This window comes from Chelonoidis abingdonii, chromosome 17 (assembly GCF_003597395.2).
Source record: "Chelonoidis abingdonii isolate Lonesome George chromosome 17, CheloAbing_2.0, whole genome shotgun sequence".
Classification (NCBI taxonomy): domain Eukaryota; kingdom Metazoa; phylum Chordata; order Testudines; family Testudinidae; genus Chelonoidis; species Chelonoidis abingdonii.
The window spans coordinates 39,610,819-39,626,454 of NC_133785.1; the positions used below are offsets into that span (position 1 = coordinate 39,610,819).

At 39.9% G+C, this 15,636-nt stretch overlaps 1 protein-coding gene across 5 annotated transcripts in view; it reads left to right on the forward strand.

Moving 5' to 3' along the window:
* Positions 1-15,636, forward strand: part of CFAP20DC (CFAP20 domain containing) — a 219,341-nt gene that overhangs the window by 75,121 nt on the left and 128,584 nt on the right. For all 5 annotated transcript variants that reach the window (XM_075073396.1, XM_075073395.1, XM_032781822.2 and 2 more), the window contains 2 exons: positions 7,812-7,926; positions 11,397-11,553. In XM_075073396.1, coding sequence (XP_074929497.1) covers positions 7,812-7,926; positions 11,397-11,553 — 272 coding nt within the window. The remainder of the gene's footprint in view (positions 1-7,811; positions 7,927-11,396; positions 11,554-15,636) is intronic.

A 15,636-nucleotide genomic window follows, 5' to 3' on the forward strand; every position in this document is an offset into this window, starting at 1 on the left:
CAGCCTACCCCTTAATGCCATGGCTCATGAAGCCAGACACAGGAAGCCTGGACAGTAGTCAGGAGCTGTTTAACTATAGGCTGAGCAAGTGCAGAGTGGTGGTAGAATGTGCATTTGGACGTTGAAAAGTGCGCTGGCGCAGTTTACTGACTCGGATAGACCTCAGCGAAACCAATATTCCCATCGTTATTAGTCCTTGCTGTGTGCTCCACAATATCTGTGAGAGTAAGGGGGAGACATTTTTGGCAGAGTGGGAGGTTGAGGCAAATTGCCTGGCTGCTGATTACACGCAGCCAGACACCAGAGTGGTTAGAAGAGTACAGGAGGGCATGGTGCGTATCAGAGAAGCTTTGAAAACAGGTTTAATGACTGGCCAGGCTATGGTGTGAAAGTTCTGTTTGTTTCCCCTTTATGAACCTCCCCCCTGGTTAACTCTACTTCCCTGTAAGCTGGCCACCCTCCCCTCCCCCCTTCAGTCACCGCTTGCAGAGGCAATAAAGTTATTATTGCTTCTTTATTAATTCATCACAAAAATAGAGGGATAACAGCTAAGGTAGCCCGGGAGGCGTGGGGGAGAAGGGAAGGACAAGACTACACTGCACTTCAAAACTTTGAAACTTAAAAACTTATTGAAGGCCAGCCTTCTGTTGCTTGGGCAATCCTGTGGGGTGGAGTGATGGGTGGCCAGAGGGCCCCCACCACCACCACATTCTTGGGTGTCTGGGTGAGGAGGCTATGGAACTTGGGGAGAAGGGCTGTTGGTTACACAGAGGCTGTAGTGGCGGTCTGTGCTCCTGCTGCCTTTCCTGCAGCTCAAACATACACTGGAGCATATGAGTTCGATCTTCCAGCAGCCTGAGCATCGACTCTTGCATTCTGTCAGCAAGCTGACACCACCTATCATCTTCAGCTCGCCGCTTACTCTCTTCAGCCCACCACCTCTCCTCGTGTTCATATTGTGCTTTCCAGCACTCTGACGTTGTCTGCCTCCACGCATTCTGCTGTGCTCTGTCAATGTGGGAGGACAGCAGGAGCTCAGAGAACATTTCATCCCAAGTGCATTTTTTTCACCTTCTAATCTTCGCTAGCCTCTGCTAAGGAGAAACATTTGTAGCTGGTGGAGGAAAAGGGAGAGTGGTAGTTTAAAAGACACATTTTAGAGAACAATGGGTACACTCTTTCACACATTAAACCTTGCTGTTCACATTACACAGCACGTGCTTTCATTACAAGGTCACATTTTGCCTCTTGTACTGAGGGCCTGCCAGTTTGGTGTGAGAGATCACTCACGCTTCACCCCTCCCCACACCGAGTGGCTAACAGCGGGGAACATTTCTGTTCAGCCACAGCCAAACAGCTAAGCAGGAATGATCACCTCTAAATATCCCCTTAATAAAAGCACCCTATTTTAAACAGGTGACCATGAATGATATCGCTCTCCTGAGGATAACACAGCAAGATAAAGAACGGATGTTGTTTGAATGCCAGCTTTGTTATGCAATGATTCCCAACTATGTGCTACTGGCCTGACGTGGTAAAGTGTCCTACCATGGAGGATGGAATAAGGCCGCCCTCCCCAGAAACCTTTTGCACAGGCTTTGGGGGTACATCCAGGAGAGCTTTATGGAGATGTCCCTGGAGGATTTCCACTCCATCCCCAGACACGTTAACAGACTTTTCCAGTAGCTGTACTGGCTGCGAATGCCAGGGCAAATTAATTATTAAACACGCTTGCCTTTAAACCATGTGTAATATTTACAAAGGTACACTCACCAGAGGTCCCTTCTCCACCTTCGGGGTCCGGGAGCATGCCTTGGGTGGGTTTGGGGGCTACTGGCTCCAGGTCCAGAGTGAGAAACATAGCTTGGATGTTGGGGAAACCCGGGTTTCTCTGCTTCCTTGCTGTGAACTATCTTCAGTCTCGGCATCATCATCTTCCTCATCCCCCAAACCCGCTTCCGTGTTGCGTGATTCTCCTTTGACGGAGGGTTGGGGTAGTGGTGGTTGCACCCCCTAGCATGGCATGCAGCTCATCATAGAAGCGGCAAGTTCGGGGCTCTGATCCGGAGCAGCCGTTTGCTTCTCTGGTTTTTTGGTAGGCTTACCTTAGCTTCTTAAGTTTCACGCAGCACTGCTGTGCATCCCTATTATGGCCTTTGACCTTCATGCCTTTTGAGACTTTTTCTAATGTTTTGGCATTTTGTTTACTGGAACGGAGTTCAGCTAGCACAGATTCATCTCCCCATATGGCGAGCAGATCCCATACCTCCCATTCGGTCCATGCTGGAGCTCTTTTGCAGTCCAGGGACTCCATCATGGTCACCTCTGCTGATGAGATCTGCACTCACCTGCACCTTGCCACACTGGCCAAACAGGAAATGAGATTCAAAAGTTCACGGGCCTTTTCCTGTCTACCTGGGCAGTGCATCTGAGTTGAGAGCGCTGTCCAGAGTCGTCACAATGAGCACTCTAGGATGGCTTCTGGAGGCCAATACCGTTGAACTGCGTCCACACTACCCCAAATTCGACCCACAAGGCTAATTTCAGTGCTAATCCCATCGTCGGAGGTGGAGTAAAGAAATCGATTTAAAGAGCCCTTTAAGTCGGAAAAAAGGGCTTCATCATGTGGACGGGTCCAGACTTAAATCGAGGTAATGCTGCTAAATTCGACCTAAAATCATAGTATAGACCAGGCCTATGACATCGGATTATACACAATGCATAAAATAAGGCACTAAGTAAATACAAAGTATTGGTGAATGAGAGAGTTGTGTCTGTGACTTTAGCGGGTCACTTCACCTTTCTATTCCTTGATTTCTGTAAAATGGGGATGATGCTACTAACCTACCTTTTTATAAAGCATTTTGTGATCTGTGGATGATGAAAAGCTCATCTATGGGTTGAGTGCTGTTAAAATATTAAAACTAAACATTTCTATCCTCATACCAATAATTGTCAAGTTTTACTGGCTGGCTCTCTATCGGAGTACACAACAAAAGTTTCAAAGTTTTCAATGAAAGGTGAATTATATGGGAGTTCCTTTTTCACATTAGTGGAAGAAGATTTTGTTTTCATACCCATTAAGTTTCCAGGTTGAGTCATTTAAAAAGAGAGGAAACAGCTTCATATTTAGAACAAGTAAGTCTAATAAATGAAGCATCCCTTCAGCAGCCTAACATCATTTTTTTTCCAAGTTCATTTTAAGTCTTGAAGTGAACATTAACAAATGGTTGTAAATTATTGTCTATACAGTAGCAAAGTGAATAGGTAATCTGAGTAGATGAGTTTGTCTATACTCCTGGGTAGTAGCTACCATTTACTCACATTCTCACCATCGTTGCCATTGTGAGGAAAATAGTCAATCAAAATTGAAGATATAAAATAGAATTGAAAACTGAATTGAAAAGTAATTTTACTTTCAAATGGTTTGCAAATGTAGATGTTAAGTGTGGAATGAATGTCGTTAATGACCATAGCTGGGAGAGTTATGCACCTGCTGATCACAGGAATATTATTATAAATGAGGTTGATTTTCTTGTTGACTACCTCATTTTTTCTCAGCGTGGTGTCATTACTTTTCTATCGCATGTCTGACCCTTAAATATGAATACTCAAGTGCAGATACAATAAAAACACATTAAGTCTTATATGGCGTTTTTCATATGACTCTGAGTACAAGAAAAGTAATGCAGATGTTTCTTGTCTTCATAGGTTAAACATAGGTTATGTTTTTGATGGCAAAAATAAAGGCTGAGTTTCATAGCACGTACGTTACAAGTCATTGTGCAAATAAGATTCCAAATTCTAATCTCTCAGTATCTGCATTGTCCCAAATACGAGCTTCTTGATGGATGTGTTAACTGTTCAGACCTCTCCGTTTAGTTACAGCCTGCAAGAAGTACTGTAATGAAAGTATAAAATGCTATACTAAATCTTAAATAACAATTCAGTTTGTTTTCCAAAATAAATTACTTTTACAGAATATTAAGCAATTCCTGTTTCTCCAAGTCTACCTCTGACTGTTCAAATGTAGTCCCTGAACAGAATATAAATATGTATGTGCAGAGTTACAATTTATTTCAAGAAAGAACAAATATTTCTTCCGGTGTAATTATAATCACATCTCAGTGTGTTACTGTTTAGACCACAAATATGGTCATGGAAACCATCACATTTAACTCCGGCATTTTATGGTGGATGGTGTAAAATGCTGGTCATTATTTGAATGCCTGTGCTTTGTACTGCACATTTGGATATGACTGAGTTACACTCGCCAATGCAACCCACTGCCTTCTTTATTGCTACTGTAACTAATATATTTCAGAGGGGAAAATACTAAAAAAAAATATGAATAAAACAGATAAATGATTACTGTTAAACATATGTTGCAAACAAATCACTAAAGATGTGGGGTACTATTATGTTTTTATTGCCACTCATTTGGAAAGGTGTGTGTAACTTACTCATAGGCTCTCACTTGGATCCAGTCTGACTCTCAGTGTTATGCCATTGGCTTCATACGGAGCAGTACTCTCCATTGGGAATTGTGCCGTTAACTTCAATGGGAGTAAGATTGGGCTCTGTGTAAGTCAGTGGTGCCCAAGCTTTTCCTGTTGTGCATGCCCTCCCCCCTTACCAATAATGGAATCTGGGCTCTCTTCCTGCTCCGTGCGCCCCCTGCCCCTATTACTGGACAGTTTCCTCAGCAGAGGAGCTTGGGCTGAAGGCAGATCTGGGGAAGGAGCTGGGGCTAGAGGCACTGCTGGCCTGGGGGTGGAGAGGTAATGAGGGCAGAGCTGGGCTGGGCATGGAGGAGGGGGCAGAGTGGAGCTGCAGCTGGGGCCAGAGCTGGGCTGAGAACAGAACAGAGCTGCATCCAGAGCTTGGTGATGCTCCCTCCCGCCCACTGTGGGGGCTGGCCCAAGCCCCATCATGTGCCTCCCCTCACTCTGGGGACCACTGGTTTAAGTAATGCGAACATTACAACTAGTGGCCTCCCATATTAGTTGCTCAATTTTAGACACCAACCACCTGATCTTATGGGAGCCAATGGAAGCTATGCTTACATAAAGGTACCTCCAACCAAACAACAAGAACAGCAGGGGTGTGAATTCTCCTTCCCCAGCCCATAAGTGTTGGGGTCCTGTGAGGGCTGCTGCAGAGGGAGCAGCTGTTGAACTGTTGCTTCCCCTCCGTTTGGTTTCCCTGTGTCTGCTTGGGATAGAAGGCTGGAGAAAAAGCAGAGGGTGCTCAAGGGAAAAGCAGAGGAACAAGTTGTGGAAATTTGTAAAAAATTCCATAATCTTTGTAGTCAGCTGCCACTAATACTAGGGAACAAGGAAAGTAGCTAATGGGTGCTCTGAAGCCACTCCTTCACATACCCACTTCTGTCTGCAGCCGCCAGCAGAACCTTCTGAGATTCACATAGTTAGGAGATATGTTGTGTTGAATCCATTTGGGTTGAAATTGTAAATTGCCCAAAGTGGGTGAAAGTAATTTTAATGTGTAAACATGTTATGTAAAACTTACTATTGAAAGCACAGAATAAAGTGAAAGGATGTGAATTGAGTTTTTTCAAACTAAAAACTTACGATTAGGGGTTTTCAAAGTTTCTGGCCAGGTTACAAAACTATTCTAGGAACAGAACAAAACTGTTCTAGGAAGAGAGATGGTCAACAAATATGATTAGGTGTATGGAACAGCCTCCATATCAGGAGAGATTAAAAACACTGGGACTTTTCAGCTTGGGAAAGAAATGACTAAGAGGGAATATGATAGAGGTCTATACAATTTTGATTGGTGTGGAGAAAGTGAATAAAGAAATGTTGTTTACTCCTTCATATAACACAAGAACTAGGGGTCACCCAATGAAATTAATATGCAGCAGGTTTAAAACAAACATAAGGAAGTACTTCTTCATGCAACACACTGTCGACGTGTGGAACTTGTTGCCAGGGGATGCCGTGAAGGCCAAAACTATAAGAAGGTTCAAATAAGAACTAGATAAGTTCATGGAGGATAGGTCCATCAGTGGCTATTACCCAGGATGGTCAGGGATGCAACACCATATTCTGAGTGTTCCTAGCCTCTCATTGCCAGAAGCTGGGAGAGGATGACAGGGGATGGATCACTTGATGATCTGTCTGTTCTGTTCATTCCCTCTGAAGCACCTGGCATTTGCCACTGCAGAAAGACAGGATACTGGGGTAGACGGAACATTGTTCTGGTCTGGTATGGCTGTTCTCATGTTCATAGACCAGAACTATCTTAAGAGAAAAGGAATGATCTATATATGAATCTCTGGAAACTTGCTTTGATTGGACAAGTCACACCTTTTGGATATTTCTTTAGTGGGGACTACCTACTAACATTCTCAGTGTTGCAGTGAGACTTCAGCATCCGTGTCAACCCCAGGAGCACTGTTATAACTACTACCACTACCATGTGGTGAGAGGCAGGGGTTTGCCATCACACTGTTAGGCCTTCTCTTTACTGAACCCGAGAGATGGTCTGACCTGACGAGACAAGGCAGTTCTATCTTCTATACTAGGGAAATTTTTCAAAAGTTGCCCAGCATTCCTAACATGTTCAGGGTCACTATACAGATGGTTTATCTTATTTCCCTGCCAATGTCTGAAGTACAGGCTGAGGTCAGATGGCTGAAGGCTCTCGCAATTCTGAGGGAGCTGATAAGTTTTAGTTTACCTTGCTAAAGCTGTCTTCAAGTAACAGAGAGCTAGAGACTGTCTTCTTTTTTGTAAAATCAAAACCTAAATTTTGCAGAACAGAAGGGAAAGACCTGCCATATGTGAGGGACAGTTTCCTACCATTTGAAACTGTAACATTGCATTTAGGTTTCGCATTTACTAAGTAGGTTTAAAAAGAAAAAAAATCAAAACTCTAAACATTGATTGAAAGTTGATTGTGAGAATGAATTGTCATCTTCTTAGGGGGGCTGTACATTTTAGAAAATTATCAGAGTTGTTTTAAAATCGCAGATGAATGAATCCTGATTTCCAGGTATAAAATACAGCCTTTAAGGTAACATCAGTTCTCAGTATAACAGTGTGGAACAGGTAGGTGATATTAGGCCTGTTCTGTTACCCCTTAGACCTGAAGGAAAGAGAACATAAAAATGAGCCTCTTTATCAATTTTAAGCAAACCTAATCTTTGTGATCATGGTTGTGGTCTAAACCTATAGATGTTCAAATTCAGTCTCCTTCGTGTCACTGGGAGGTGACCTGAATAGTGAGCAATAAACTTAAGTATTATAATTCAGGTTTAGAGATATGTGCTCAGGAAGTGAAACTGACAGACTATGTTTTGTGTCTATCTTTAAGCCAACAAAGAGCCTATATGAAATGACAGGTGCATTTTTAGGAAAAGAAAGCCCATAATGTTTTCCTATTTAGTAGGTGACAGTGTGTCCCAAGATAACACAAGCTTAAGAGACCAAAATAAGCATGATTATTAGAGGCTAGTGGCTTCTGAGTTCATACAAATTGAATTCTTTCATAGGCTGAAGGACTGTGGAAATCCAGCAAAGAGTGTAGAGCTCTGAAATAAAATTAGCATGTAAAGTGATTTTATATATGCAGGCTTGTAGCCACTAAGTTTGAATTTGAGAAAGAAATCCCATTACTTATCTTGTAAAAAAAAGGTAATTCTTAAATTCCCCATTTGCTATCCCTGATATAAAGGTTCGGCATATGAATAATAGTTTTCTGTGGTTGCCCAAAGATAGAGGTTATTGAATTGACTAAGATCCATTTCTTCCTCTCCTCCCCCTACCCCAACTTTCTCTTTACAGGGTAACTGATTTAGGAAACATTAAAAGAAGATTGTATTTATCAACGGTCCATAAGGAGTTATCTATAACCCCTCTGCATGCAAAACTTCCTCTTTTTATGATCAAACGCAGAATAGTAGGTATCTTGGATATGTTACTTAAAAGTACTGTTGAACAAGATACTTCTGTTTGTATCAGAAGACTTTATAGCTTTACAGACCTGATAAAATCCTGTTGACTCAAGACACTTGAAAGAGAACTTTGTCTAACTGAACAGGAGATATGCAATATCTGATGCATGTGCCTGCGTTTGTGTAGATATTTTTATGTATATGTATAACTGTTCTCTACTTGATGGTAACAGAACTGCTTATCTATGAAGATCTGAATGATAATCAAAATCTGAGGAGGCTGTGGATCTGTTATAATTGGTGCCCTATATCTATTGTAAAAACTCTGCCTTTTCCTATTCTCCCATAATCCATTTCTTTTTTGGTGCTTTCTCTCTACTCACAGATCTCTTCATCACCTCTCTCTGTCCGTCTTCTCCAAGCTGGTGGCTTTTGGTACTATTCATGACCTTATCTGCATATAAGCCCACAACCTCCCCATCTCCTTACCACCCTTGACTCCCTTCTTGTCCTTTAGGCTCTGTTTTCTGTCTGTTGCCCTCCCACCTGCTGTCCTTCCCTTCCGATACATTTGGAATTCCTGCTCTGTTTCCAAGCTCACTACCATTCATGACCTATTGATCTCTCACAAGCTCCATCTCCTCAACGTGATTGAAACATATTGTTTTCCTTTCTGATTCTGTTTCATTAGCAGCCCTCCTTTTCTCACTCACCCTCACCTGAAGTTAACTTTATCACCTTCAGTGGAACTCTGAGTAAGCATTAGCACCTACTTTGAAATGTCACTTGTTTTTACATAGAATTCTACACAGGTAGCTACAGGGTATAAGACTAGACATAAAAAAATATTTCATAGAGAACTCTAAAATTATTAAGGGGTTATTTTATTATCATTTAGTTGAAGGCAGTTATGTTAAGTTGTACTTCTAACTTCCTTTAGTTTTTTGGCAAGAGCTGTTTTTAAAAAATTAATATGCACCAAGCCATACCACTGAAGTAGTCATTAATTCAAGATCCATTGAAATAAATTATTTTTCTTCAATACAGTTTCAATTAGTTGGTCTTGGTGTCAGACTTGCACTAATGTGTCGAGACTAAAGTATGCATTAATGTATAGTAAATTAAATTCAATCAGAATATGAACTTGAATTACAGGGTTTCATTCAGATAATAAATCTCTCATCAGAGATCTGACTCAATAGTCTGATCAAATATAATGACAAACCCTTAACCCCTGAACAGCCATTGCTTGTTAAAGAATAGGTCTAAACTCTGCGAGCATCATGAGTACTTAACCATTTTTTTAAAAATCTGATGGCTAGCTGCCTTTTAATTGTGGCAGATGTTTAAAGAGGGGCATGTTTGTTTTTAGTAATAAAAGATTGCTTTTCTCCACAGCCAAGGTTGCATGACCTTTTTAAAATTTTTATATAGATGCGATGATTGATACTGGTATCTACTGTGTTCAAATGTAAACGCCGATATTTGTATTGAACTTTTAGTCCCTTAATCACACCTAGCTCTTATATAGTACTTTTCATCTGTAGATCTCAAAACATATTGCAAAGAAGTAAGTATCAGGTATCACCATTTTACAGATGGGCAAACTAAGACACAGTGAAGTGACTTGCCCAAGGTCAAGCCAGCTGGCCCGTGGCAGAGCTGGGAATAGAAGGCAGGTCTCCTGAGTCCCAGTCCTGTACCCTGCACAGCTCTATCCAGGAGGCACTGTATTTTTCTCATGTGTAATTCAGTGCTATTTCCAAACACTTCTTTTGTATTGAAACCAGACGGAATGTGGCTTACATTCTCAAACACAGGCTTCCTGTACTGCTATTTTTACAAATGACTGCAGTTCTTCAGCAAAGTGACTGCTCCAGTACTAGACTTAGAAAGGTCAATTATAATTAAAAATTGTGTTTTCATTAACTTGCACAGTTTATTCATAATACATATTTCTTACCTTTTGAACTTTCAGATTTAGGAGCAGAAAAATAATGGATGCAGTTTTCTTTTAAAGCTGCTTGGATTAAATTTAATTTGTGTACTCAATTTTTTCGCCCAATATGTTTTACATTTGGCATGTAGATACTGGGTTTTTTATATATATTGGACCTTTTAAATTCTGCTTTTCTAGGGAAATACTGTTTTTCATTATATTCAACATGATATATGTTCAGCTACTTATATGTCTATATTATACAAAAATCAACTTTATGCACAGATGTTAAGTTCTCTTTGAATAAAATTGAAACTGACAAAAGTGCAGGAGCTATTGGAGTAATATAAGAACGACGGGTGCCATAATATAGTACAATTTTTGGCTGTCTTTTTTACCTAATGGAAAAATAATCACCAAGGTCTTGTCTTTACTAAGAAATTGCATTGTATTTAAACACTATTTAACACTGGTTTTAATCATCGAGTTAGGTAACATAATGCTGACCTTGACTTTGAGAATGTAAACAAGAACAGGAAAATTCAGTATTGTGTCATAACTACCTGACACGATGCTGAACGTAACTTGTTCTTGTTAAAGTCATGGGTGTCACCGTGTTAGCTAACTAAATAGTTTAAAAAATTGTTTAAATATAGTACAGTTTCCTGGTGCAGACAGCGCACTAGTCATCATATACCATTATTTTGGAGGATGTGAGGGGACAGCACCTGTTGCAATTCGTGGGGGAATGTTGATATAAGAAGTTACCAAAGAGTTTTTAAGCACAATCTATAAAAGTAGTTAAAAGCTATAATGAAATTAAGAAACCTTGTAAAGTATTGAAAGTAGCCAAACTTTGTATCAAGACACTTGCAGTTAACAAATTCTTCTCATAATTTGCTTCTCCGGTTGTGTCTGCAAAAACATCTTTGTAAGGATACCCTGGATAATTGTGCTCATTTGAGCATGCAGTCACCAATTTTATATATGCAGTTACTAGTTTGTATATATAAATGACTGTTGCATGTGTAACTACTGCAGTGGTAACAGATTATTTTTAAAATAGTGAAATATTATGCATAAAGGAAAACTATCAGTGAGTCCAATCTCATACTGCAAGTTTAGTTAGCAGCGAGCTAGACATTCTTCAAATATGTTAAAGGTTGTTGTTAAGGGGATCATGATCAATTGTTCTCTATGTCCACTGAAGGTAGGACAATTAGTAATGGGCTTAGTCTGCAGCAAGGGAGATTTAAGATATTAAAAAAACTTTCTAACTGTAAGCATAGTTAAGCACTGGAATAGGTTTCTAAGGGAGGTTGTGGAATCCCTCTCATAGAAGGTTTTTAAGAATAGATTAGGCAGACATCTGCAAGTTATAATCTAGGTACACTATAGCACCTCAGCACAGATTTTGGACAAGATCATCTCTCAAGGTCTCTGCCAGCCCTAAATTACTGTGGTTCTATCATTTTTGCTACACTGCAATCGTTTATGTAAGGATTGCACTAAAAATGTTTTGCTTCTCTATTCTAGTGGTGTAATTTGTGCATTGACTTGGTAGCATTCACCAGTGAAATATTCAGTGGAGCTGTTTTCCAGTCTTTGGATGGAATTATCATCTCAGCTAACTGTAAACTGAGAAAGATCTTCACTTTGAAATCAAAGCCTCAAGATACAGCTGAGGAAGATGGTGTGTTACAGATGATATTATGTTATTTCCGGCATTACTGTTCATATTGTAAAAACAAAAGCTTCTTCACCACAATCCTTGAATTAATCATTTGAGAAATTATGTGATTTCATGAAAATTGAAGTGTGTTTAGGTCATACACATCTAGTCTTCTTTTAAAATAGATGACATCAGGTAAATGTAGCTATGTACATTTTATAGAGTGCCAGCTTCATTAATACTGTCCTGTGGGAAAGATCTCCTCTTTTGTTTAGAATACCTTTCTAATACTTTTCTGGAAAAACTCTATCTGGGGGTATTTTATCATGTAGTTGAGAAGATGGCTTATTGCTTAATTGTCAGTGAGTGTTTCTGCTGAAAAAAAAGGAGACATCATTCCCCAAGGTGGCTTCTGGTCAGGATGAAAAACCTGTAAATTAGCTGTACTCCAGCAGTTCCCCAATTACCTCTAGCTTGGAGATTTAACAGCTGATGAAGGCTTTCTTCTTTAAACAATTCAAGGACATGCTAGCTAGGAGACTGCTAGTCACTCTCCTACTTCCTGATGATCTTAAGGTGCATTAAACAGAAAGGTTTTAATGTATCTCAGTCCTAGATTATTAAAATTCTAATTGCAATTTGAATGCCATCTTCTCATGGCAAAGAATCTAAAGAGAACTGAAAGTGGCCCAATGTGGAATCTACTCTTCTCACAAAGACTGCCAGAAAGGGAAATTATACAAATCAAATATACTGAATGATCAGAGATACTTATGTTGTCCCTATTCTCATATTGTCTGAGTGCCCCACAGTCTTTGTTGGGTTTGTCTTCAAAACATCCATGTTAGTTAAGGAAGTCGTACTCTCTGCAGCTTACAGGTGAGGAACAGAGGCTGAATTACTTTCTCAAGGTCACTCAGAAAGTCCATAGTGGAGAAAGACAGTGACCCCAGGTGTCTGCAGTCCCAGGCTAGCATCCTAACCACTAGACTGTCATTTGCCTGGTGAAACCAATTCATCCCTTCACCACACCCAGCACGGATGGATGGGAGGCAACTTGTACCTCCCCTATGTAAGGGCTGCGCAAGGCCAGTTTAGCCTCTTATGCAGGCTAGGGCATGGACCTTGTTGCGCTGGCATCTATGGACTATTGTGGTGTCTTCTCTTTCTACCCCCACACCAAAAAAATCCCTTTTCCATTATTCTGTCCACAGCCCACCACAGAACACCCCCTATAAATTATGTATTGGGTACCACCATTCAACTTGGCCTTGTATTAAACCTAGAAGAAAATAGGGTCCCTGCCATAGGATTACAGTATAAATTGGATACATGGTACCCCAGATAACAAGATGACCAGTTCCAAACCAGTATAGATACCAGTAGATATTAGGGATTTATTATATAGAGTTATGTATCATAAGTTTCTTTGGGAATTAACATTGAAGAACTTCTTGTAAAAAGTGTATTTTCAGGAGGAATATAAAGAGAAAGCACTTGATTACTGTACTAGAAAAGTGTTCCACACAGAAGGGGAGAAGATATACAGAGCAGTTTAAGAGGGATTTCAAGGGAGAGGCTAAGTAAATGACTTGGCAGGGCACAGGGAACAGGAAGAAATGGTCATAGAGATTTAGGGTGGGATTTTCGAAAGCATTCTGTGAGTTAAGCACCTGACTCCTAGTGACTTTCAGTAGGAGTTTGGCACCTAATCTGCTTCTAAAAATCCCAACTGCAGAGTAGTGCAGTGTCGTCAGTGTGAGCAGTAGCAACTAAAACTTGATAGTGAAGTTAAGTCAGTGTAAGTGTTCACACTGTCCAAGACTTGGAGGAGATCATGTGTTTAGATAATGTATTGTCATTATATTAATTCTGGAACTGTATGGTCAGTGCAGATGTGTCAGTGATTTAAATAACTGTACCTTTGTGCTTTACCAGACCGACTGCAAAGAATTCCAATCCATGTGAATTATTGTCAAAAAGACACTCTGAGGGTATATTAGTTTGTGCCATTCTATCCAGATTATTTGAATTTGTAAGTGTTTTGTTCTGACAGCGTAATGTTTTTTACAGAGCAGTGATGTGTGTATAGGCACCCATTTCACTATCTGTTAGTTAGCTGATTTTTATGTATCTCTCTGAAAGTATGTCTGTCATATTTAAATTTTTGTTGAATAACTTCCATGAGAGTGACAGCTAAACGGGTTCTACCATCTGAAAAAAAAAAAACAATTGGCAATGGTTTTCAATTTTGATTGACATGTATGTACAGAATCAAAGCAGCCTTATGATAAATTTCTCTTTGTTTATTATTAGATTAGACAGCAAGTGCCTAGACGATAACTAACTAGCTATTGGTTGTGAATGAGGTGTGGAGAGTGGTGAAATTATCTTCTAATTCAACAAAACAACGTATCAGGGAAAGAAATGTGAGGTCATGAAGCTACTTCACATTTTTGTTTTGTAAAGCATCGAACAAATTGCTCATATCAGAATTAACCATGAACCAGGGAGAGAATCCATTATATACTCAGTTGGCAGAAATTGCACTCGAGGTACTTGTCTTCATTTAGTTTCAAATTAACAGTGTACATGGTTTCTTCCTTCCATTTTCCAAAGTTTTTAAAAGTATACAAAAATGGTCTAAACAAGTTACAAAATTCCTAGTGTAATGTGATTAATGAGGAGATAGTGCTAATAAACTGCATTCACTGTAGTGTATTGCATTTTTAATGAGTGGGATTATCACATTCTGTGATTATTGCACCGCTGATAGGCATTAATATTTTCTGTACAGTTATGAATTTTCCTTATTTAGACACATTTTACAATTAGGAAAATGCCCAAAATTTAGTTGCATTAAAATACCATGCCACATTCCAAATTCTAGATTTATTATTTATTTATTAACTTTCAATTAACATGCATGTCTGATCAAAGTTGCCTTGCCCTTCTTAGACAACTAGGACCAAATATTTAGATGGTATAAATCAGCTTAGCACCACTGAAGGCAATGAAGGTATGAAGATTAATAAACATTGAGGATCTGGGCCCTCTCATGTATAAGTGTTCTGTGGTTGGCACTCTGGTTTCCAAGCTCATTGTTTAATATTAGTTCCTGGAAGATTATTTTGCATGGGAAATAATTTAGGTGCAAGGGGGGAAGATGTACCTACACTGGCAACATGATATGCACGTGATCTGTGTGTTAGGCCTTCTCTCCAGTTTCCACACTAATCTATTTAAATAATATGTACAGCTCATTTGAGCAGTGCACTTTTCCCATTTAACCACCTTGAGATATTGATTATTTATTATTGTAAATCAGTGGGGCCTCGAAGGGTTTACAGTCTGAGATGAGACAATAGGTGGATACAAAAGACAGACAAGCGAGACCAAGGTAATGGTGAGACCATAGTGATCAGCATAAGCAATGGCCACAGCTCACCTAACCATTGTCAAGTTTTTATGTTTTTTTTAAGCATCGTACCAGTGGAGAGTTTTACAGAGATATTTGAAGAAATAAATGAAGTGGTTTTGCAGATATTTATGGGGGATCCTCCCATGCATAAAAGGCAACATATTAGAAAGGGTAATGGTGCTTGTTGGGGAATTTTTACGAATGGACAGTAAATGTAACACCAGCTTTGTGGAACCATTTTGGAACAATGCAATCTACTTTTTAGGACTGAAATAGCAAGTTTCTGCACATTTGGCTCCTTCCCATTGGTGAAGCTCTCTCCCTTGCTTTCACAGATGTTGTGCAAAATACAGCAAGCAGTTATAATTTGAGGTATACATTGCTTGGCAGCTTTCAGCCTCCTCATGAGAAAACGCCATCTTCTTTTCAGCCTTCCAAATGCACACTCTGCTGTCATTCTGCAGCTACTTAGGTTGTAGTTGAACAAGTCCTTTGTTCTTTCCAGATGTCCAGTAAAAGACTACATAAGCCAGGGAAACAAAGTGTAAACTCGATCTCTCAAGCCACGTCTACACTGCGACTTTAAATCAGTTTAATGGCCGATATACCGATTTAACGCTGTATCCGTTCACACGACGTCGTCATTAATATCGAGTTAACCGCCTCCTTAAATCGATTTCGGA